Source organism: Danio aesculapii, chromosome 18 (assembly GCF_903798145.1).
Source record: "Danio aesculapii chromosome 18, fDanAes4.1, whole genome shotgun sequence".
Taxonomy (NCBI): Eukaryota; Metazoa; Chordata; class Actinopteri; order Cypriniformes; family Danionidae; genus Danio; species Danio aesculapii.
Window position 1 is genome coordinate 19,276,448 of NC_079452.1, and position 25,749 is coordinate 19,302,196.

Sequence of the window (25,749 nt, forward strand, 5' to 3'; positions counted from 1 at the left end):
TTTATTACAGTATGTCGTCTAATTTTGAATGATCATTGGTATGTTTGCGCTTTTGACTTGATCATTTTCTCTCAAAGCTTCACTGTAAAAATACATAAATAATAATAATTTGCATTCAACTTTTCAGCTTAATGATAAAGCTGGGAAAAAGTCATAATTTGAGAAGGAACTACATGAAAAGCTACTGATAAACGCATCGGTGCACTTTACGCGTGCATTATGAATACCATGACAAAGTGATGTATTTTAATGTTCATTTTAATTTATTTATTTTTACTCCTGCATATGTTGCAGGAATAAAAATTTAACGTAATTAACGTAGCAATTTTAACGTATGCTTCTCATAATCAATCTCAACTCAACTTCTTTATTTAGCACATTTACCTGCATGTAATAAAGGGACTAAGCCGAAAAGAAAATGAATGAATGATGCATTTACATGCATGTTAAATTTACCCTGTAGACTAAAATCAATGGGGGAGAGAACCTTCTCTGTTGCTGCACCCAGGTTATGGTATGCTCCCTTTTTCTGTAAGAAATGCTTCCACACTAGCTAGTTTTAAGAAGATGCTAAAACTCACATTTTTAAGACTGCATTTTTAGATTCTTGATTATTCTGTGTTTATATTTCAGAACTTGTATTTTATTGCATGTTTGATTGCTCTGTTGTTGTAGCGCTTTGGGTTTTAGAAAAGCTCATTATAAATAAAATGTACAATTATTATTGTCCAAATGCTTCACACAAGTTAGATAAAATAAAATATACATATGACATGGACAGTACAAATTTATTAGGCTACTAATACGGCGAAATATATTATCCAACTCTGTTTCTAAATATTGCAAAGGAGCGGACAGGAAAGCGACAGCTGAAAAAAGTCAAAATCTGAACCCATTATGTCTCTAAATTCTAAACATGCAGAAAAGGACAAATAACCGATGGTTATTATTGATGACATAAATCCGAAATTAAAACAAATGCTTTCAAGGAAATAATAAACAGTCTTTTTAAAGTTTATAATAGACTTTAAATAAGTTTACGCTCCAAAATGCGCTTTAACATTGCATTCTTGTTTAAATGATTGGTTAAATTTTATTTAACAATGTCGTAAGTTGATTTGTGCACATAAAGGTGTTTTATTTGCACCCACAGCAGACTTTATAGCCACTGTGTAAAGCACACAAGATAAAAGTAATTATGACACTCATGTATATGGCATTATTATAAAATTTACTGATACATTTACGCATAATTTAGTCGAGATGCGCAATCTGTGTCTTTCTTTACATTTACGTTATTTAGTTATTATTATTATTATTATTATTTCATATCCACCAAAAGCATAAAGTTCATATAATTGAATAATTAAATAATTGATCTGCGTTCTTACATGTTCTCCCCGTGTTGGCGTGGGTTTCCTCCTGGTGCTCCGGTTTCCCCATCACAATCCAAACATATACCCTATAGGTGAATTGAATAAACTTAATTGTCCGTAGTATTTGTGTGTGTGTGTGTGTGTGTGTTAATGAATGTGCATGGATGTTCCCCAGTATAGGTTGCAGCTTGAAGGGCATCCGCTGCGTAAAACATATGCTGGATAAGTTGGCGGTTCATTCCGCTGTGGTGATTCCTGATGAATAAAGAGACTATAAGCCGAAGGAAAATGAATAAATAATTGAATTGCGTTTTATCTCGTTTACTGCAGTGAATTTAAATAAATTGTTGAACCCCACAGATAGATAAGCCTTTGAAAAATCACCACACCTCCCTGATGATTTATCATGGCACACTGAGACAACACTCTCCTCACATTTCATCGTTAAACTTTCTTTTGCCAGTCTCGTTTTGACCGTTTTTGCCTGCGTGACCTGAGGGTAGCTACTGGTGCGCGCGCGTTCCCCAAACTGCATTTGTTTCATTCATTTAAACTGTCACATTAAAACGAGCCGGGTATCTGCGGTAAAATAATGACATCTTCTCCTCTTACTCGCCCCAAGGAACACAAACTCTTGGAAGCCACGGGACATTTTTCTATTTACAGAACTGACTGTGCAACATAGGATGCAGTCAGGTATGACATCCTGAAGCAACAGGTGCAATGTCATTCCATCATAATGAGAAGCATTGTGCGAAGTTCACAAGACGTCCCTGGCACGTTATTAATCCGGATAGTAATACATCAGGCAACACGGGGATGCGTATAAAAACGTTTGACCCTCAAGATTATGATAGTGGCATGGCTGTATTGGTAGCAGCAGCCGTGTAATTAGGTTTAAGGGATTGATTAGGCGCATCTGTGAATTCTCACAGCAACTGTGACCCATCCAAAGGTTTAGCGCGGATTTAACTCTGTGGTTTCCAATGCGATTTCACCAACGGTGGATTGTAGATCAAATATTATTCCATTTATAAACTCACTGTTGTAAATACTCAGTTTTCCCTTAATAAAAGCATTATTTTCATAAAATTAAAGTTGGCGCGGCACGATCGCCTCACAGCAAGAAGGTCGCTGGTTCGAGCCCGGGCTGGGTCGCTTGGCATTTCTGTATGGAGTTTGCATGTTCTCTTCGTGTTCGCGTGGGTTTCCTCCGGGAGCTCCGGTTTCCCCCACGGTCCAAAGACATGCGGTATAACTAGCAAGAGGAGGCCCGTACATGCGTAAAACATATGCTGGATAAGCTGGCGGTTCATTCTGCTGAGGTGACCCCTGATTAATAAAGACGCTAAGCCTAAAAGAAAATTAATTAATGAAAAAATAAGTTGGCGGTTCATTCCGCTGTGGTGACCCCTGATTAATAAAGACACTAAGCCGAAAAGAAAATGAATTAATGAAAAAGTAAGTTTACAGTTATCCCACGCCCATAGCTAAGGAGTGTTCGGGTGGTTCAAAAGACCCACCTCTTACTGACAAATGTCCAGAATTTATCCACTAGCTCATTTGTTCTATTTTAACTGCTCTGCCATAATAAATTGTCAAAATAACCATTGAAAAAGGTTATAAGACCAAGCAGAATCCTCTTTTGGTGTTGCTTCAGCGTGACTGGGGAAAGTTAAATGTGCTGGCCAGTTTGTGTTAGCCTAATAAATGACAGTAGGCTAGTTTTTCATTTAAAACTTGAACAGTATCCGTTTTTCTAATGATATATGATGTATAAAATTTATATTTGGAAAATAAGTATTATTCTCTTATTTCTTTTTCCTCCAAATCCTTAGTAAATGTTTTTGGTACATCAAAAAGTGTGGTTGATGACCATCCAACAAGCTAATCCAGCAAAAAACTGCGCTTAAAAACTATTTAAAAGTCATAATTAAATAGAAAATTAGTCGAATAACTGCAAAAAGATCCTTATTTTAAGACAAAAGAACCACTTCTTTCACCAGGCTGGCTACGGGCCTGTATCCTCAACTAAAAATCTTTTTTTATTTTCCTTGCTTGTTCAAATGACTTATTTAAAGTAATCTGAAACAACACAGTTGGGACAACTTTTTATGTTCAGTCCACTTAAATTTGCTAAACTTGATCCATTTGTTTTGGGACCACATGAATGAATGGTGTGCTTTTTTTTTCTTACAGTGAGTGCAGACCATTTCATTTTCTCTTTCCTTTTTTCCTCTCTTGTAAAACTAAGTGTTGCAAGTTGCAAGGCGAGCAAGTTTTTCAGGTCAGAATGACTGATATCACCGCAAATCTTGTTTAGAATTGATGGATATCTTTAAGTAGATACTCATCTTGTTTCACAGCCCTTTAGTCATTCTTCTTTATATGTTTATCTCATCTAACAACTAAGCTTAAGCAGATGATTTTAAAATGACAAGGGAGATGTTGATGATGTGACGTTTCATATATTTCCACCTGTACATGTCTGAAACAGCAGTCAGATTGTTTACATTTTATTTTGAGATGTCCTTGTTACACACTGTAAACAATTATATGATCAATTAGTCCTGACGGCATATGTTTTTAGGTGATTGTAACTAACATTGTAAAGTATGCTGGGTTCCACACAATTGCTTCATGTTGTCCCAACATAAATCGATTAAGTTATCTTAAATGTTTTTACAAATTTAAGTGGATTGAACATAAAACAATTAAGTTGTCCCCAAAAAAGTCAAGAATTGTGTTGATTCATCTAATTTTAAATAAGTAGTTTGACCAAGTAGCAAAAATAACTTTTTGAGTGCAACCTAAGTTAATCATGTTCTAACTTAATTTTATAAGTTACACAAGCTGTTTTCAGTCAGTTTGGCATAATATAAGTTCAATGAACTCATAAAGTTAATTTGATTCAGCTTAAAAATTTGAGGCAACCAGGGTTTTTTTTTTTTTACAGCGTACGCTCATAAAATGATTTTTGCTGCATGTTCAAACTACATATTTAAAATGAGCTGATTCAACTCAATCCTTGACTTTTTTGGGGGGACAACTTAATTGTTTTTTTTTTCAATCAACTTAAAATTGTAAAAAAAAACCATGAAGTTAACTTTAATCCATTTGTGTTGCGACAACATGACAAAATTATGTGGAACCCAGGATATTTTACAATGTAGTGTAATTTCCTAAACACAATTCCATCACGTAGTCACAACACAAATCGATTAAGTTAATTCAATAATAACAGTGAATTATAGATTATAACATGCAAAATTGATAACTTGAACAAATTATTTTAACCTGTTACAGTTAAATGAATTAAGTTTGACAAACCTAATTTATAACAGTTTTCAGCAAATAAATTTATTTACTTCTTTTAGGTGTAACCAGTTTTAATAATTTACTAAAGAAAACAAGAATGGAACAGTACATACAGTACAGTACAAATCATTCAATATAATATTATTAATATAATAATATTAGTGAAAAATACTTTTATTACAGTACAAATAATTTCCTTCCCATGTTAATATAATAACAATAATAATAATAATAATAATAACAATAATAATAATAATAATAATAACAATAATAATAATAATAATAATAATATTAACAATAATAATAACAACAACAATAATAATAATAATAATAATAATAATAATAACAATAATAATAATAATAATAATAATAATAATAATAATAATAATAACAATAATAATAATAATAATAATAATAATAATAATAATAATAATAATAATAACAATAATAATAACAATAACAATAATAATAATAATAACAATAATAATAATATTAATAATAATAATAATAATAATAATAATAATAATAATAATAATAATAACAATAATAATAATATCTTTTGTGGCAAGTACAAGTACAGCTCACTATTAATAGTGAAGAATACTTATACTTGCCATAAATAAATAACTAAACCTTGTTACACCTAAAATAACTAACTTAATTTATCACTGAAAAATGTTATAAATTAAGTTCGTCAAACTTAATTCATTTAATTGTAACAGGTCAATATATTTTGTTTAAATTTTCACTTTTTACGGCGTAAAAGCTAACCCTACACTCAAAACATGACTTTTGCTTCTTGTTCAAATCACTTATTTAAAATGAGCTGATTCAACTCAACTCTTAATGGTTTTTGTGGGATAACTTAATTGTTTTATGTTCAATCTACTTAAATTTGTAAAAACCTAAGTAAACTTAATCCATTTGTGTTGCGACAGCATGAAGGTATTATGTGGAATGGATATTTTACAGTGTAGTGCAATGGGGTCCACACAATTCCTTCATATTGTCACAACACAAATCGATTAAGTTAACTTAATAGTTTTTACAAATTTAAGTTGATTGAACACAAAACAATTAAGTTGTCCCCCCAAAAATGTTAAGAATTCTGTTGAATCAGCTCATTTTAAATAAGTAGTTTAAACAAGTCATGTTTTGAGTGAAGGTTTAGCTTTTAGTTGCATGTAATAATCTACAATTCACTGTTATTATTACTATAATACATGCCACAAGTGTCTAAAATGATTTAGCTGCGGTGCAAAGTTCCAACCTAGACTCAAAAAGTGCAGAGTATCCCTCCCCGATCTTGACGCGTGTTGACAGAAAGCATCTTTGCTCACCCGTACCTGCTGTGCAGTTTGTGAAATCAGAGACTCTTCCACTGAATGGAAGGGACTGTGATAAAAAATAGCATTCGTTCACTTGATTTCTTCACGGATCAGCCATCAAACATGCACACAAACATACGTGTAAAGATGCACTACAAAACACTACTATGCACACCAGTATACATGAAGTCATGAATAGGCACACGCATGCTTCCTTCTGTTTGTATGTATGTCCAGCTGTGAGATACAAGGTAGTGTGAGATTTTGGCAGGCCGGGGTGGGAGGATAGAATAACCAGCCCAAATATCAGAACGCTGCGCACCCTGTGCCTTTTCAAGTCTGCGGGGTGTGAGATATTCTATATGCCAGCACATCAATGGATGGTACTGCTTAATATAGAATATAACTGGCATTAAGACTGGCACTCAGTGAAAGGCCATTGGACCTGCACTGTATCACATAGAGAGGAGGATCTGTCGTCACAATTGTAAACGCTGCGACCGCTAGGAGCCGCTAGAACACACGTCAAAATATACCAACCACAAGCACTGCAGTCAATTAGTCAAAATGACATCGTTTATAATGCTTATTCAATCTAAAATACATTTGGGAGGAATTTAAATACTTCTTTGGTAGTTCGGGATGTTTATTGTCTGCCTTCAACATCAGAACATGACTGAATTCAGCGCTGAATTCTCAAGTGCAACTACTTAAATATATCAGGTTGCAGTTATGATGTGAGTCTCTGACAGGCTAAATCATTTTAAATGTCAAGCAATCATCTTGAAAATCAAAGAGATTAAATGTGTCCAATATTATTATACTGGTTTCGCTACTGGAAGCCATGTTTTTTTTGAATATGCGAGATTGATTAGCCGATATGGAAACAAAGTGCAATATTTGCATTTCCGCCGTGAGTGTAATAATAATATGTTTTAATAATAATGATGTAATATGATTTATTATGCATTAAATCATAATATGAGCACTAATACACAACCAAGTTACCAGTATCAAGCAGAATAACTTGTGTATGTCTATCAAACTGGTTAAGCTGGAGGAGACCGCAACCTAAGTCTTTCACTCGCGTTTTTATTATTATTATTATTTTTATTATTATTATTATTATTATTATTATTATTATTATTATTATTTTGAAGATGCAATGGGGTATATGCACACGGACTTTTAATTTTCAGCCGGTTAGCCCGGCGGCTTCCGGTGAACTGTCTTTCCATTACAAAATCACCATATTTAAGATCTGGTTTCTTTACAAATAAGTAATCTTTACTGCCTAATAGATATTTGACATAAAGTGGGTCTCTGACCGGACAAGAAGCACTCATTAAATTCCATTTTTTCCCCGCCATCTCTTTGAAATATGAAAATTAATTTTACCTCAGTATTTTGAATGGAGTTTCTGCGCTGGCCTGCTGGTACTGACGGCCCTACAGTTTATATGGTCTATCATCTCGTTTATCCTTGAACAATATGCAGGGGGAAACCTGCAAAAACAATAAATAAATAAATAAATAAATAAATATATAATAATAAATATGTTATATATATATATATATATATATATATATATATATATATAAATATGTTATATATATATATATATATATAAATATGTTATATATATATATATATATATATATATATATATATATATATATATATATATATATATATATATATATATATATATATATATGCAGGAATCTGTAGATTTATATATAGATTTATTCAATTGTGTATGTACATACATTTATTTATTTATTTGCGTATTTATTTATTTATTGTTTCATTTATGCAGGAATTTGTGTATTTATACATTTATTTATTTATTTGCGTATTTATGTATTGTTTTATTTATGCTGGAATTTGTGCATTTATTTATTTACTTGCGTATTTATTTATTTGCGTTATTTATTTATTGTTTAATTTATGAAGGAATTTGTGTATTTATTTATTTGCGTATTTATCTGTTTGTTTTATTTATGCAGGAATTTGTGTATTTATTTATATATTTATGTGCGTATTTATTTATTGTTTGATGTGTGTATTTATTTTTCATTTATTTATTTGCATATTTATTTATTTATTGCTTTGGCAGGTTTCGTCCTCCATAGAACAACTTAATGAATGCTTAAGTTTATTTAACTGGTTGTATTTTAATTACATTACAATGCCGATGCTGTAAAAGGAATCTTATAAAATTTAAAATAGTCACAGAAACCTTTCACCAGAAGTTTACCATTGGCTGAAACACACTAGTGCTTATAGCCCATTTCACTAACATTAGACTGGTCAGTAGCTGCATTTACATTCATCCACAAGGCTAAATTCTCCTCAATCACAAAACATTTTTCAAATGATCCAATATATTTTTTAAAGCAAATAAGAATGAACTTTTTTTTTTGTTAATAACAACAAACTAACCTTCCCAAAGCATTGCATGAACTTCGTCCAAACAGAAAGAACATTATATTAACCAACACTAACCAACAGAGAACGTTCTAGGAACCTAAAACTAACGTAATTAGAATGTTTTGGGAATCTAAATTCAAATATTGGTTTGTAAATTGTAATATCTAATTATTTTGACAATTTGTCATGTCCATGTACTTATTAATTTACTGAGTGGCAATAAGCAATACACAACACTTAAGTAATTTACAGAATTTTCTGTAGATACAAACCTCATTTATCATCATTCATTCATTTTCCTTCAGCTTAGTCCCTTTATTCATCAAGGATCGCCACAGCGGAATGAACCGCCAACTATTCTAGCATATGTTTTACACAGCAAATGCCCTTCCAGCTGCCACCCAGTACTGGAAAACACTCATACACACTCATTAGCAAACACACACTCATACACTACGGCCAATTTAGCTCACCAATTCACCTATACCGCATGTGTTTGGACTGTGGGGGAAGCCGGAGCACGCTGCGGAAACCCACGCCAACATGGAGAACATGCAAACTCCACACAGAAATGCCAACTGGCCCAGCTGGGACTCGAACCAGCGACCTTCTTGCTGTGCTAACCACTGAGCCACCGTGTCGCCCCTTATCATCATTCTACTTTGTCATTTCAAACACACTGACATTAATACACACACTACAAATGCCGATAAAGGTTAAGTATAGTTCTACCTACTTTAAAAGTTCACCTGAGAGGACAGCACAGCTTAATTGCGGGTTTTAATATTTAGTTTGGAGACATGTCTCTCATCGTAATGCACGAAAGGCTTTTAAAAGCATTTTCTGAAAGGAGATACAGATAAATTTTGCAGATAGTGTAATCTCCTTTGACAGCATGCTGAAAAACGGCCTAATAGGAGGACAAGTTTCCTTCAGAAGAGTAAATGATGGCAAGAACTGTCCACACCTCGCCTTCACATTTATCCACTGCAGACAATAAATCTGATCTATATATCTCATACAAACCAATTATTTTCACACACATACACGATTATTGTCACCATTGACAGGCCTCACCCACGATACAGAGGGTGTGGCTTTTTGTGAAAATGCATTATCAGGGTATTACTATGGCTATCTATTGTGAGATCTTAGCTTTAGGCAGTTATGGAAGTCAAATAATTCACAGGGTCGCGTTTCATGTCTAAACATTTTGAAGAAATATAATACACCAAAGTACGCGCTGCTTAATGCTTTCCATATCTTAACACTTTTGTTATACATATAGTCAGAATGGATTTTGTTAGATGCTTGGAAGAAAGAACTGTCAAAGAGAGCCAAATAAAAGCCATCAGCTGTATTATCAGCTGTACTATAGCACTCACGGCCATTTTATTAGGTACAACTGTCCAACTGCTTGTTAACGCAAATTTCTAATCAGCCAATCACATGGCAGCAACTCAATGCATTTAGGCATGTGGACATTGTCAAGACGATCTGCTGCAGTTCAAACCGAGCATCAGAATGGGGAAGAAAGGTGATTTAAGTGACTTTGAATGTGGCATGGTTGTTGGTGCCAGACGGGCTGGTCTGAGTATTTCAGAAACTGCTGATCTACTGGGATTTTCACGCACAACCATCTCTAGGGTTTACAGAGAATGATCCGACAAAGAGAAAATATCCAATGAGCGGCAGATCTGAACATGTCCATCCCTTTATGACCACAGTGTACCCATCTTCTGATGGCTACTTGCAGCAGTATAACGCGCATGTCATAAAGTGAAAATCATCTCAGACTGGTTTCTTGAACATGACAATGAGTTCACTGTACTCAAATGGCCTCCACAGTCACCATATCTCAATCCAATAGAGCATCTTTGGCATGTGGTGGAATGAGAGATTTGCATCATGGATGTGCAGCCGACAAATCTGCAGCAACTGTGTGATGCTATCATGTCAATATGAAGCAAAATCTCTGAGGAATATTTTCAGTAGCTTGTTACATCTATGCCATGAAGGATTAAGGCAGTTCTGAATTTAAAAGAGAGTCCAACCTGGTACTAGTAAGGTGTACCTAATAAAGTGGCCGGTGAGTGTATTAAAATGCTTGAGTGAATTCGGCAAACGCTTGCAGCAAGGAACATTTGGAAAACTATACTTTCCATTGGCTTGCAGAGGCTCTGTCTAGTGTGTGTGTGCGCGCGCACGTGTGTGTTTTCTGTTGCTCCATAGATTTAGATATAAAAAAAAAACTCAAATGAGTGATGAAGCATTAAATCTGTCACCACACGGCCCAACCAAAACACAGTGTACGTGTTAGAGAGAGTTCAAATGTACATCAAGTGCCAAATGAAATCATCTCGCTGGAATCCAATCAGTCAAGGGAAAAATAAGACAGGAGTGAAAGAGGCCAATCAAGAGCTTAGGCTTTGCTACTGTTTTTTAGCCATCGGTTGGGGAAAGCGCAGGGTTCACGGCTCTATTGCGAGTAACGAAAACTTGACACTTCGTTCCAAAACACATGCATGACAAGTCAAGGTGTTGCGCTCAAAGCAAAAGATTTTCTGATATAGCCGGCCTGTCATAACAAGGAAATGTAACACCCATAACTGCTTCAGATATTTTTGGGTCGAATGAAATGTTACTGCTTTTTTTAGCACAGATTTTTCGCATTACATTTTCTCAAACATGAGCAGGGCTTAATCCAAAACTGTGGCATCATTATAACGAGGCCTCAGGAAAATGATTTCATTGTTTCATGCGAGTTACAGTAATTAACAGGGATCTCGGATGCAGTTAGACAGCTCTTAACTAATAACTGAAGGCGTATTACTAGTGTACATGTGAATTGCAGACTGTGGTCGAACAGGTTGATGATGCATTTGATTAAAATGAGAGAAACCGCATATCTGTTTGCTTTGATGAGAGAAGCAAAACACTAAAAACCATTGTAGTAACTTTTGATTTCATTAATATAGACGTATACAGTATAATAAATATCATAAATATTACTATGTAATGAAATATTGTCAAATTAAGCATGAACTAGGGAGGTAGGAGGGAAAGACAGAGATGAGCCAGAAGGCATGTCATGCCTGGACGTGTTGCATTGATAGCGGTGAGATCATCCTGACTTGTATGTATGTGTAAGTGCATGCATGTTTGTGCATTGATGAGTGTTGAAAAGTTCTGCTTTCCCTTTGTCTGTCACTTTGTAAGTTGCTAATGAAAATTAACCCAACATCATTATATTATAAACTCAAATTAGTATCAATTCTAATGTAATATATTTTTAACATTTATATAAATTCATTTTCTTTTTAGCTTAGTCCCTTTATTATTTCGGGGTCGCCACAGCGGAATGAACCGTCAACTTAGTAATGTGGGTTTCTTAACCTGATAAAAAGATGCTAAAATAAAATAATTCCTAACACCTATTTTACATTTGTGCAAATACATGTATTTATTTTTAACGTTAATATGTTATAATGAAATAAAGAGACTATTGTTCAATAGCATGTTAAGGAGTAGCAACATTTACAGTCTTACAATTATAACTGGCCATTTGAGGGCAGCAATAATGCTGAAGTGGCCCTTGGTGAAAATAAGCTTGACCCCTTTTGCAAAGTCAAATGGTAAATGATTGGCCCAGCATGCGAAATATTGCATTTTTAGCCATTTTTCACAGTATATGTGAATCTTTTATTGAGGTAAATTGGTTTTATATTCACACAGTCTGACCTTCTCCTTAATAATATAATTTTTAGAAAAGTATCCAAGCAGGCCCATGACGTCAAGAAAACATCAGATTGACGTTGTACCTCAGCATTGTGGGACGTTGCATTTCGTTTGGAAATGAAAATCAGGTTGACGTCAGAATCCAAAGTCAGGTCAACGTCAAATTCCAACATTGTACAGACGTTGCATTTTGGTTACTTCTCAACACAACCTAAAAACAACAAAATATCAACGTCTAATGATATTACAGCTTGACGTTGCGTGGACGTCACGTTACCAATATGACGTCTAACGGCATTGGATTTTGGTTGTTGAATAAATGTCAGTATTTGATATCAATATGATGTTGGCTCGGTGCTGGATTTTATTCACACAACCTAAAATCAACAAAATATCAACGTCAATTCAGTCATTATTAGACGTCAAAATAACATTGTCCTCAGATGCTTGCAACCTAAATCTAACCTAATATTAACGTCTTATGATGTTATGTGTCTGCTGGGATGCTTTGCAAATTTTAAATAGTGAACTCATCCAATATTAGCATCCAATGACTTACAAAGTACAGCATTCTTTACAGTCAAATACATAGTGCTAATGTTGTTTTCAAGTCATATTTATATGTGATTTAAATATACATATTCAAAGCACCATGGTAAACAATATTGGGATCGTGTCACAAGCTGTGGTGTAAAAAGTACTAAAAAATCATAATTAAAAGTACGTAAAAGTACCATTACTTGCCTAAAAATGTAGTGCAAGTAGAGTAAAAGTCTCTATTGTAAATATTACTCAAAGTATGAGTAAAAAGTAGACCTTTCAAAAGTACTCATGAGTAGTGAGTATTACGCTGTTAAAAGCTGATGTGTTTACTTAGTTCGTTGATGTGTGTAAATGTAAATTTCAGTGTAGTGCATTTAGTTATTGCCCAGCAGGCACACAACGTGGTAAGACGTTAATATTAGGTTAGATTTAGGTTGTGATGTCAGGTGACCAAAATTTAATGTCTAGCCAGCGTCTAAGGACAACGTTATTTTGATGTCCAATAATGACGTCAAATGACGTTGATATTCGGTCGATTTTAGGTTGTTAGAAACTGACCAAAATCCAACATCGAACCAACATCTTAAACCTACGTCCTATTGATGTCAGATATTGACATTTAATTGGCAGGTATGTCAACCAAAATCCAACGTCTGATAGACGTCATAGTGGTAACGTCCACACAACGTCAACTGTATTGTCATTAGACATTAATTGTAGGACTTTCTAGTATGTGTCAGTATTGTTTATAATATGTATATTATTAATGATATGGGGTTATTATGCTTCAGAGTATTTGAAGAATAAATAAGTATGTATATTTTCCATGTTAGTTTAAATGCAGGCACATTTATATTATATTTTCATATAAGTCATAATTCTGATTATGGAGATGTGTATTACTGTTTCTAGCCGATAGGTTGTGTCTGTATATAAATTAAGACGCAAGTTTCGTTAGTTATTGTTTGGGGCCGGTACGCTTGCCGGTTTATAACCTAGCTAGCTATCTAGCTAGCTACTAGCAACTGTTGATTATACGAGGAAGAACGTTGAAGTTTGACAGACTAATGTATCGCCAGTACTTAGGCTGTCTAATTGTGGACAAACATTGTGTGTGTGAACGCAATAAAAGTTCAGCAGTGGCTCGAGTTGTATCCATCGTACTTGCCCCGAAACCCTTCCAGTGGGGAGTTTATTGAGGTACAGTGAGTAACTCGGTAAAAACTGGACATTAATATTTGGTTGATTTTAGGTTGGACGTTGGACATTGGAATAGGCCTGACATTGAGTTCTGATGTGAAACTGATTTTGATTTCCAAACAAAACGCGACATCCCCACAACGTTGGGGTACAACATCAATCTAACGTTATGACCCCTGCTGGGTGTTCCGTCACCATACAGTAAACATCCGTCATCTTCTCATCACTGACATGCATCTAAACAGTCTCTGGGTCAATGTGTGTAAAGATTTTTGACATCTTCTTGGACACTTTTAGTGAAGTTTCATAAACTAATTTCGAGAGGAGCACGTGATATGATTGAGCACGTCTGGCCACTCATCTGTAATCAGTAATAATCCAATCAGAGTGATCCTAGTTTACTATAAATGGATCATTTTCTCCCTACTGTTCTATTTTCGTTTGGAAGAATCCCCCCTTCCACCCCATCTCCTCCTTTTCCTCCCTTTTCTAAAGGGGGAGCTCTCGAGACCTACCTGATCTCAGATCTCCTGATATGCTTATCGACCGGGCGGGAGCCCTGGGCTCAAATATCTCTGAGCTCAGGGTTCTCTCCCGGGACAGCATGCCAAACCTGCTTTATACGCCAAGCATATCTAAGTGGGAACTCTTGAAATGCTTACAGTTTGCTGCGAAATAAAGCGCACATGTCTTGAGGTAGTTCATCATGATGCGATTAACCTTCTATGTGCAATTTAATTGGACAGGAATCACAGGACTGATTTTTCTAATCCTCATAGACAGGAAAAAATAAAGTAGTGACTGCAGGTTGAAGGGAAGTAGTGGAGTAAAAGTACCGATACGGCTCTAAAAATGTATTCGAGTGAAAGTAAAAGTACACATTTATAAAACTACTTAGTAAATTACAACTCCTGAAAAAAACTACTCAGTTACAGTAATTTGAGTATTTGTAATTCGTTACTTTACACCACTGGTCACAAGTTGTCACTGAACGAATGTGCAAATATATAAAAACAATGAATCTCGAAGGCTTTCCATTGTTAGCACATTGCTGTCATATCAACTAGTGTTTCCTTCAGGTCATATTCTACAAGGAAATGATTTTTGATAAAAAAAACGGGCTTTACCGCAAACATTTCTTCCTTTTATCTACAAGCAATTATCCATCAGATAAGACATGTCAGGCATTTACTGCGGATTAAATAAGATTGCAGCCACTTTGCCTGTGAAACGGACATGACATCATGTATTCATTTCACAAAAAAACGCTCTCCCATTCTCGCTTTCCTCAGTAAATCACAGGATCAGTTATTTATCTTGACGACATAAGCTTTTTTTTTTCCTCCTGGAGGTATTATACACTACACGACCTCTCTCTACGCTCAGACTGCTCCCGTACTGCTTTTTATAGACTCTGGCGTCTTGCTGATGTCTGAAAAAATAAAAGAGCATGAGACAAAGAGAGAGAGAGAGAGAGAGAGAGAGAGAGAGAGAGAGTTAGTAATATTAAAACCTAAGGAAGGTGGTACTGATGTCTCAGTTAAAAAATTATTACCCAGAGTGCATCATGTCGGTGTCAGTGTGTATCACAGGAGAGTCATTATCCTCCCAGAGTTCAGTGTGAAACTGCAGTTACATCACTGCAGTTCAGCCACCTTACATCACACAGGCCAACACTCTTAACACTTACCTACGCCATTAGTGAAGGTGGGTCGCCACCATTACAAGGTTTGAGTTCACTCAGGCGTGACGGCTGTTAAAACTCGGGGTTATAGCTGGCTCACTTTAGCAGCTTGTAAACTAGATTTCACAGTCGTGTGTGATGTTTAAGGGATGCGCAACTTCATAACTGATTCTTCTCTAATGCTTTAGAATAATCGTTATAAATTATGACTAGTTTAAAATGATAATTTGTATATATTTTTATCTTTATATAGGCTTTACAGGCACCAATTTGTAATAATGTACATGAGTCATGAGTCAGACAATAAGTCATGTCTTATAGACTTAATACAGCCCTAAAGATATACAATTATATTTTGTATGACAGCTATACGGACACATTTCTTTGTTTATTAATATGACTTTAGTAAAGAAAGGTTAATTTAAGGTAAAAATTAAGTAAAACACTTCACTCTTTGGGCGGCATGGTGGCTCAGTGGTTGGCACTGTCACCTCACAGCAAGAAGGTTGCTGGTTCGAGTCCCGGCTGGGCCACTTGGCATTTCTGTGTGGAGTTTGCATGTTCTCCCAGTGTTGGCGTGGGTTTCAAAAAAGACTACAAATAAAAATCAAGCAGTGCATATACATATAAATACCGTGGCATGGGCCGGTATAAGACTCTGACGCTATGATAACCTTGGATAAAAATATCACGGTATTGCGATTACTGCTATAAAATATATTCTTTTTAAAAGTCTGGGTAAAAAACAAAAACTTTTTTCCCCTTTAAACATAATATATTTTATTTTTTGAAAGATTTATAATATTTTGGAGCAGTAAACACATCAGGCTAAATAATTCAAAGGAATTATTGACTTCTGCTGTCTTTATTAGTTTCAAAAACACAGATTTCATTATGATTTAAAAGGACATCTTTGGATATTTTTCCTGCTGAAGATACTGTTGTCCTAAAAAAAACTAAAGGGTAAATTAAAAATCTTACGCATACCTTAGAAATGACTGAATGGGTTTTGGAAAGGGAATGCTTTAAAATCTTTATATATATAAATAATTAAATTTATATTTTTATTTGCAGTTCTTTTTCTTTTGTTTACAAAATAAATTTTTATTTCTCAAAATGTAATTTTCGCTTTGCGATTTTTGGAAATTTGCATTCATTTATTTTTGCTCAATACTTTACAATACTCAATACAATACAATTTTTGGTTTGCTTCTTTTATTTGGCAAGTATATATGGCATTAGATTGACTCCATAGTATTCAGCTTAAAGTGACATGTAAACGGGCTAACAAGGTTAATTAGGCAAGTTAGGATAATTAGGCAAATCATTGTCTAACGATAGTTTGTTCTGTAGACTATCGAAAAAAAAATATATTGCTTTATTCTAGCCAAAATAAAACAAATAAGACTTTCTCCAGAAGAAAAAATATTATAGGAAATACTGTGAAAAATGCTTTGCTCTGTTAAACATGATTTTGGTAAATATTTGAAAAAGAAAAAAATTCACAGGAGGGTGAAAAATTCTGACTTCGACTGTATATAATAAGTGCATTATACCAAACGTTTAATCATTGTGTTGCTCTTGTTGTCCAGGCTCTGTTCCTCTGAGGTCGTATCCTCTGCTGTCTGTGATCACACACCAGGCGTCCAGCAGTGTGTCTCCTCTGTCTCAGGCGTCTCCTCATCTGCCTCCATCCAGTGAGACCCCCGTCAGCATCAGCAGTGAGTCTGATACGGAGCACTGCACCCCGCGGCTGAAGAAACCCCGCCGCAGTCGTACCATCTTCACCGAGCTGCAGCTCCTGGGCCTGGAGAAGAAGTTCCAGAAGCAGAAATACCTCTCCACTCCAGACAGGTCAGTGTGGGTTCAAGGAAACATCTCAAACTGTGCTTTTGATTTTAGTCAGGCATTTATATCCAATATTTGAGCTTGACAGAAGTTATATTTAAGTTTGCAACACAGGCTCATTGTGAAAACTTCCCCCTCATACATTTCTGGAGAGCGCAAATTATGTAGCTAGAGCTACGTCTGGCTGCATTTCATCTTTAAAATGAATGATACAGGACAGTATGATGCCGCCGACAGCTTCCGCTTTTTTCGTGCTTACCAGCTGACCACTTACCTCCGTGTGGACAGCTTTTCCGCTGTTACCAGTTTCTCCAGCGGCTCGCTGCGTACGTCGGCTGACTTGTGATGCAGAGAGGAGTTGACCGTGACGACGGGCTTTGAGTCCGATGAAGAACGGCTCCAGAAAGCAGGTAAAACTAAACCAAACAGCAGAAAATGAAATAAATGAGTAAATAACAGGGTGAGAATGTGGTAAAATCTGTAAACGTGGTAAAAATCAGGCTGCCGCGAGGGCTTTTCTTTTTCTGGATTGCTTTTGAAAACACTGTTGGTTGGGTTTAGGGAAGGAGAAAGGTGGGTCATTCGGTCATTCGGTCAGTCAGAGGATTTACGATGGAAAAGCAGGCATGAGCGGCAATCGCGAGAGAAATTTGAGATCTGAAAAAGCGTACACAGCGACCTCTGGTGGATTCACAAAAACTAAAACTGCAACAAATGTAGCTCCTGGGATGTATTTTGTGCTCACTAGAAATGTATACAGGGGTACGTATCAATAATGAGCCTGGGTTGTAACTTTTCCAATCCAAAACCCAACATTTTAATTTAATATCTGATATCTTTTATATCCAATTTCAAATTACACTGTAGAAGCATACACACACACACACATACAGAATACACATATGCATGTTACTGTTATAATATGTTATGTTATAACATGTTATAATATATGTACACTTTTGTACTTCAGTACCTAAAGCAGGGGTGTCCAAACTCGGTCCTGGAGGTCCGGTGTCCAGCAGATTTTAGCTCCAACTTGCCTCAACAAACCTGCAAGGATGTTTCTAGAAAGCCTAGTAAGAGCTTGATTAGCTAGCCCAGGTGTGTCTGACTGGAGTTGAAACTAAACTTTGCAGGACATCGGCCCTCCAGGACCGTGTTTGGACACCCCTGACCTAAAGGATGCATAGTTTTACCTAAAAGTTATATATTAGAATATAAAGGATTCATATTGGTGCCTTAGAGTTATATATTAGTACCTAAAGGGTCTATTTTGTACTTCAAAGACACATAATTTGTACCTAAAAAGTACAAAAAAATAAAATAAGTGATGTTGTGTAAATAAATTTCGGGAGGAGCATGCGCAGAAGTTTCAGCATTAAATACATCATTGACAATTATTCTATTATCCAATCAGTTCTTGACCAAACCCCTATTCCAAAGCAGTCTTACCTGCAGTATCTCACGACTTTAGCATCCCTCCACCACCCCAACACCTCACCTCTTAAGCATTACATTCCCGGGGGGAGCGTTCTGGGGCCGGGCTAGACACTTCGCTCGAATCCCAACTCCTCTCTTTTCCCTGATAAGGGGAATAACACGAGTTGGGGTGTCTTCCCCGAGCTCAGAGCCCTCTCCTCGGACAGCACGCCAAATACGCCTTATTCTTAAACATTCGCAAGTGTGAACTCGTGAAAAGCCTTTTGGAAGAGAACCACCTAGGACTGCACGATATTAGAAAAAACTGACATTGCTATATTACGTTTTTCTGCAATATATATAGCAGTATGAATATAATTTTACAAGATGACCCTATTTGGAAACAATTGCTAAACTTATATTGATTGGAATCATTTGCAGAGCAGTGCATCAGCATAAAATATACAAAATGAATAAATCAAAACACAGATGAAAACACTGAACAAATATAACAATCAAATAAACCACACTGTGTGGTTTTCATCTGGAGTTTCACAGTATTGAAGTATAGAATTTCAATAATCATAAAAAAAAAATAATATGTAGCATAGTCATATTGTATTAAATAATTAAACACAATTTCTCTTTGTTAAAGCAGCAAACTTTATAATTTCTTGTGCCCAAATGGTTTGAATTAACTTGAAATCTTACAGTTGCAGGCCTTAAAAACCAATCCAAACAAAATACGCTCGTATTATTAGATTAGCCTTAAAATTGGCAGGTTTTAAGCTGTTTTATGGTTAATTACAATCCAAACTTGACGTTGCAGATCCTGTGATGTGACTATTGCAGATTTGCACATTGCGGTATCGATGCTGAAACAATATATTGTGCAGCCCTGCTACCTACGTTACAGCATTTGTACTTTAATTTCTGAAAGTGTACATATACATATTAATATTATTATTATATTTACATTGAACATCTTATATGTTAAATAAAATGTTATATTTATTTATTTATTTGTTTGTTTATTCATTCATATCATAGCTATGCTTTTATGACTTATAATGGAACCAGAAACATTTAAAAAGCACATAAGAGTTTGAGTAATTAATATACTACAAGCGTGCTAACATGCAATTCATTGTAAAACAAATTGCCTTTCTTGCATTTTTTAATACTACAGTACATTTTTAATGAAACCGGTAACATGAAAACAAATAAAACAGGAATTTGACTTCATGTGACCTCAAAGAAAGCAAAGCAATTATGATGTACCGTGAATTAAAAAGTACTCTGAGTGCATATAAAACCTGAAATAAACACATGAAGCGGATCGCTGTTAGCCAAACGACTACCTTGCTCGGTGTTAGGACGACAGTAACATTTTAACCGTGCTTTGAATTGCTAAAGAAGTCTTTAAAAAGAAACACTACCCCATTCAAGACAACAGGGACGCGCGCCAAGAACAGCAAACAAAAATGTATTACATTGATTTCATGCCAATCATTTAAAGCACACGCAGGTGCATTTTAGAAACTTTGGGGCTTTGTACAATGAGATGAGGTAATCTACATGTCGCGGGTCTTCTCTCGCGGGATGGTTTTTCGGGCCGTAACACATTTTCCATTTCAGTTTGGCTCTGCGTTCAGATTTGGCCCTGGTGGATGCGTTTCCATTATGGCCTAAAGGGTGCATTTGGGTGAAAATCCATCAAAATTTGCTCTGTTTCATCTACAGTGATTCTGAGAGTATATCACACACACACACATTCATGAATGGACGCATACACACACAATATACTGTACCATATACTGTAATGATTTTATAAACTGTAAAAAATGCTGGCTTCAACTCAATTCCTTCATGTTGTCCCAACACAAATTGATTACGTGAACATACTCGTTTTTACTAATTTAGGTGGTTTCCCAGTACTGGGTTGCAGATGGAAGGGCATCCGCTGTGTAAAACATATTCTGGAATAGTTGGTGGTTCCTTCCACTGTGGCGACTCCTGATGAATAAAGGGACTGAGCCGAAGGAAAATGAATGAATGAATAATTTAGGTGGATTGAAATGTCATATGATGTTGACCTTTAGTTTTGTTTTGGTTGCGACGTCAGGTGACCAAAATTTAACGTCACTTTTCTGTCTAATACTGATGTCAGCTGGTGTTGATATTTGGTTGGTTTTAGGCTGTGGCATTAACTAACGAAAATCCAACATAAATTTAAGTGAAGTTTATTTATAAACAAATTTCGAGAGGATCGTGTGCTTATGATTGTTCACAGCTGTTCCAGCATTAGCTCATGACCAATTATCCTATTAGACGACTCCTAACTCACTATAAATAACCAGAGTTTTCTTATCTCAATATCTTCGTCTTGTCGAACCCCCCACTACTTTCCTTCCTTCTAAACGGGTGACACGGTGGCCAGTGATTAGCACTGTTACCTCACAGCAAGAATGCCCTTGGTTTAATTCCCTTCCAAACCAAGCGACATTTCTGTGTGGAGTTTTGTTCGTTCTCCCCGTGCTCGTGTGGGTTTTCCCCGGGTCCTGTGGTTTCCTCCCACAGTTCAAAAACAAAAATTAATCCAAAATATTTATAGCCAAGGCCTGAATACACCTCTTCTCAGCCATCCATATCTGACACTTAGCTACAAATAAGCAAGGGGGAGTCATCGAGATCTACCTGAGCTCAAACTCCCCTCTCGACCTGCAATGGGAGGGAGCCCAGGGCTTGAGGATCTTACAAGCTCAGGGCTTGTTTTATCACTCATCAGCTAAGTGTGAACTCTTGAATGTCATGATATGACATCCACACAACGTCAAAGTCTAACATCAGCTGACGTGGTTTAATGTTGTGTATTTACCTAATTAAAATTTAACGTCACTTTAATTTCATGTGACGTCTATACAGTGTTAAGGTCTAACGTTAGTAGATGTCGATATTATCTGAGGTCGATATTATGTTTTGCCATTAACTAGCCAAAATCCAACATCTTGATGTTGGAGCCTGACTTCAAACTGACTTTGGGTTCAGACGTCAATCTAATTTTCCTATACAACAAAAATTCAAGGTTAGTCTGATGTTGGAGCGTCAACCAAAAAACCTTAAGAACTGTGTTGTTTCAACTCACTTTAAATAAGTAGTTTAAACAAGCAGCAAAAGTATTTTTTTAAGTATATATTGTATCCCTTTACCCCAACCCTACCTTTAATGTCATTTATTTTTCACATATTAATTTACAATATTGCTTTCTGTATGATATAGATGGATGTTTACCCAGAAGGATCTCAATTTTGTTCCACATGGGTCTGTAGCATTCAGATTTAGGTCCCCACTGGTATATAAAAGCACAAACAAACACACACTTGTTCCTATATCCCAGTGGAGACTCTCATAGACCTTATGTTTCTACTATTTTGTCCCCTACTCAAACCCTGCCTCTAAACCCAAGCCACACAGAAACATGACTGCATTTTCAAAATACTTCATTCTGTGTGATTTATTTGCACACAAGTCCCCATGAATCTGTGTGCGCTTATGCTGAAGTCCCCATTGGGATATAAAAACAAGTACACGTGCACACACACACAGTGAAATTCTCTGGATTTTTGGTCAGACTTAGCCTGAGGATGGATTTGGTGTACGAGCTGCTGTCAGACATAATTGTCTGTAACTATCGCCACCAGCAGACGTGCAATGAAAACACAGAAGTCAGTGTGTCACAAGACTTCCTCTGACGTAGACAGAAAAACAAACACTATAGAAATCAATGTTTCCAGGTTTCCAACATTCAACAAAGTATATTCTTTTATGTTCAGCAGAAGAAAGAATCAAGTTTAGAACAAGTGAAGGGAGCGTAAATGATGACGGTTTTCATTTTGGGGTAAACTATCCCTTTAAAAAGTGCAATTTTTTATTATATATTTTTTATTTTGAGTTTAACAGCCCTATAAATATTTAACACAAGTGATATGTAGGTGGAGACAGACAAATCAGACTAATACTAATGAATACTGCTACTAACGGTGTGTTCACACCAGACCCGGATGAATCGTCATGTGTGAGTTATTTACAAGTCAAAGCAAAGATGCGATTAGATATCCTGCAGCACGAATCGCGCGATTGAGGAGGCACGAATGATGCGATTCGCGTAAATTAAGCGTTTTGCACATCCAGTTGGAAAATATGAACTTTAGCGAATATTTGCGCCATGATTATGACGTAGCGCCTGTTGTTGGTGTCCCGAGGGGAATTCCTACTGCAGACACCGTACAGCAGCTCATCAAACTGGGCTCGGCTCAGTCTGAAGCACCGCCTAAAGCTTCCATCATCCAGGTATAGTTTCTGTTGATGCTGATGAACTCACAGAGCTGGGTGCACCTTTGAAAGGATCTAGTGCAGGGATGTCAAACTCAATTCCTGGAGGGCCGCAGCTCTGCACCGTTTAGTTCCAACACTGCTCCGACACACTTACCTGTAGGTTTCAAACAAGCCTGAAGGACTCAATTAGTTTGATCAGGTGTGTTTAATTAGGGTTGGAACTAAACTGTGCAGGGTCGCGGCCCTCTGGGAATTGAGTTTGACATCCCTGATCTAGTGGATTCAGACACGGTGCCGAAGAAATCTTCGCTGTTGTTCAGCCTTCCTAAACCACTTAAAGCACAGCTACTCTCTCAATAAAATCCATGTCAGCCATTTTACAATTAAACTAGAGTCACCTGGCAGACAGAAGCCCTGCTCATGACGCAAATCCGTGTCTGTTGTGAAGTGAATTTCACGTGCAAATGAAGCGAATAAACTCAAAATGTTCACCTATTTATGCACGAATATCGCGATTTATTTGTGCAAGACACATCTGGTGTGAACACAGCACAACACTAATAATACCAACAACAATTTTAACGTATAATAATTTATTACACAAACACAAACCCGACCAATATGTAAAAAAAAAAACAAGGTTCCACACAATGGAACTTAATCCATTTGTGTTGGGACTAGGGTTGACAAAAAAGCATCAAGTTTGTTACCAATCGGTGCTGAAATTTTTAAAACGAACAACTGATGACCTTCATGGCCAATCACAGTCATTTCTGTTGAGCACATGGCCAATCCGTGATGTTTAAGCATGCGCTCAAATGTTTCAGCAGCGATTAGTACCGAACATCATTTAAGAAATGTCTTTTGCTGCTTGTTCAAACTACTTATTTAAAATGAGTTGAAGCAACACAATAATTTATTTATTTATTTTAGGCACAATTTAATTGTTATATGTTCAATAATGTTCACTTACATTTCTAAAAACGATTAAGTTAAATTAGAGTGGATTGAACACGGGCGACGCAGTGGCGCAGTATAGGTAGTGCTGTCACCTCACAGCAAGAAGGTCGCTGGTTCGACTCAACTCGGCTGGGTCAGTTGGCGTTTCTGTGTGGAGTTTGCATGTTCTCCCTGCATTCGTGTAGTTTTCCTCCGGGTAGGCCGGTTTCCCCTACAGTCCAAAGACATGTGGTAAAGGTGAATTGGGTAGGCTAAATTGTCCGTAGTGTATAAGTGTAAATGAGTGTGTATGGGTGTTTCCCATAGATGGGTTGCAGCTGGAAGGGCATCCACTGCATAGAACCTGTGCTGGATAAGTTGCCGGTTCATTCCGCTATGGCGACCTCGGATTAATAAAGGGACTAAGCCGAAAAGAAAATGAATGAATGAATGAATGTATGGATTGAACACGATACAATTAAGTTGTCCCAAAAAATGCCAATAATTGTGTTGTTTAAACTCGATTTACATAAGTAGCCTAAACAAGCAGCAACTCTTTTTTTTTCTTCATTTTTTTAGAGTGTGTGTGTGTGCTGGGGTGGCGGAGGTCAGTTTTGTTGGTTTCTGTTGGGGTCAATTGGGTAACTGATCTTGTTTTGTTCAGTTCAGAGTCAGGTCAAGTCGACCTGCGCTCGATCACTCTGTCTCACACACACACACACACCCAGCAGCTCGGCCTCAGGAATGAATGGATTAATTGATGTCTGAATGAAACACAAGTGTGGGGAATTCCTCAAGTGGGCCTCGCAGCGCCTCGGGGTCCCGTTTTATCTTCCTCAAAGACCACCTGAAGCTGTTTGTGCTGTTTTTGGCTTGTCCGCCTGGGCCACACAATCTGAACATGAAAGCAATGAAAAAACATGTCGCAATATCGAGCGTAATGATTTATATCGTGAAGTTTTAATGGTTTTTTACGAGGCAGAGATGATTATAATCATCTTCATCATCATTATGAATAAATGTCAGGACCCAAACTCAGCTTAAATTACACTCATAATTCGAAGGAACAAGCCGAGATTGGAATGCTGTGTGTGTGTGTGGGTGAGTGTGTGTTTTTCTGAGCAGTAATAATAAGCACGAACACAGAGCTGCTCTTCCTTACCACCAATTACTGTGCAGAAACAGCCACAAATGACTGACAGTAAGATTGGGGATGTTTTTTTTCTTCAAAAAAGCCCTCATTTTCTACTCCATTTGTACTCATATGTTTTACTTAAATGCAATTTAGAGTGATATATGACAGATGTGACACTTAGAAAATAAATAAAGGCATATTTCATATTTACTCTGTCAGTTCGGTGTTGTTTTCTGTTTCAGTTTCAACAAAAGCACTAAATTGCAGCTCTATTATTTTGTGCAGTAGTATGTAAATATATTATTCATGCTATTTTAACTTTGGATGTATATATATCCATATATGACCTCAATTTATACAGTTTATTATCGAGTGTTTTAAGCTGCTGTGACACGAGCAGAGCGATCACCCCCATCTACTGTCTCATTCAACCCTATGACCTCTCCTTGAAGC

At 36.3% G+C, this 25,749-nt stretch overlaps 1 protein-coding gene across 1 annotated transcript in view; it reads left to right on the plus strand.

The window, feature by feature from the left end:
• Window positions 1-25,749, plus strand: part of barx2 (BARX homeobox 2) — a 36,019-nt gene that overhangs the window by 449 nt on the left and 9,821 nt on the right. The window contains exon 2 of the mRNA XM_056478686.1: window positions 17,213-17,474. Within this exon, the coding sequence (XP_056334661.1) occupies window positions 17,213-17,474 (262 nt within the window). The remainder of the gene's footprint in view (window positions 1-17,212; window positions 17,475-25,749) is intronic.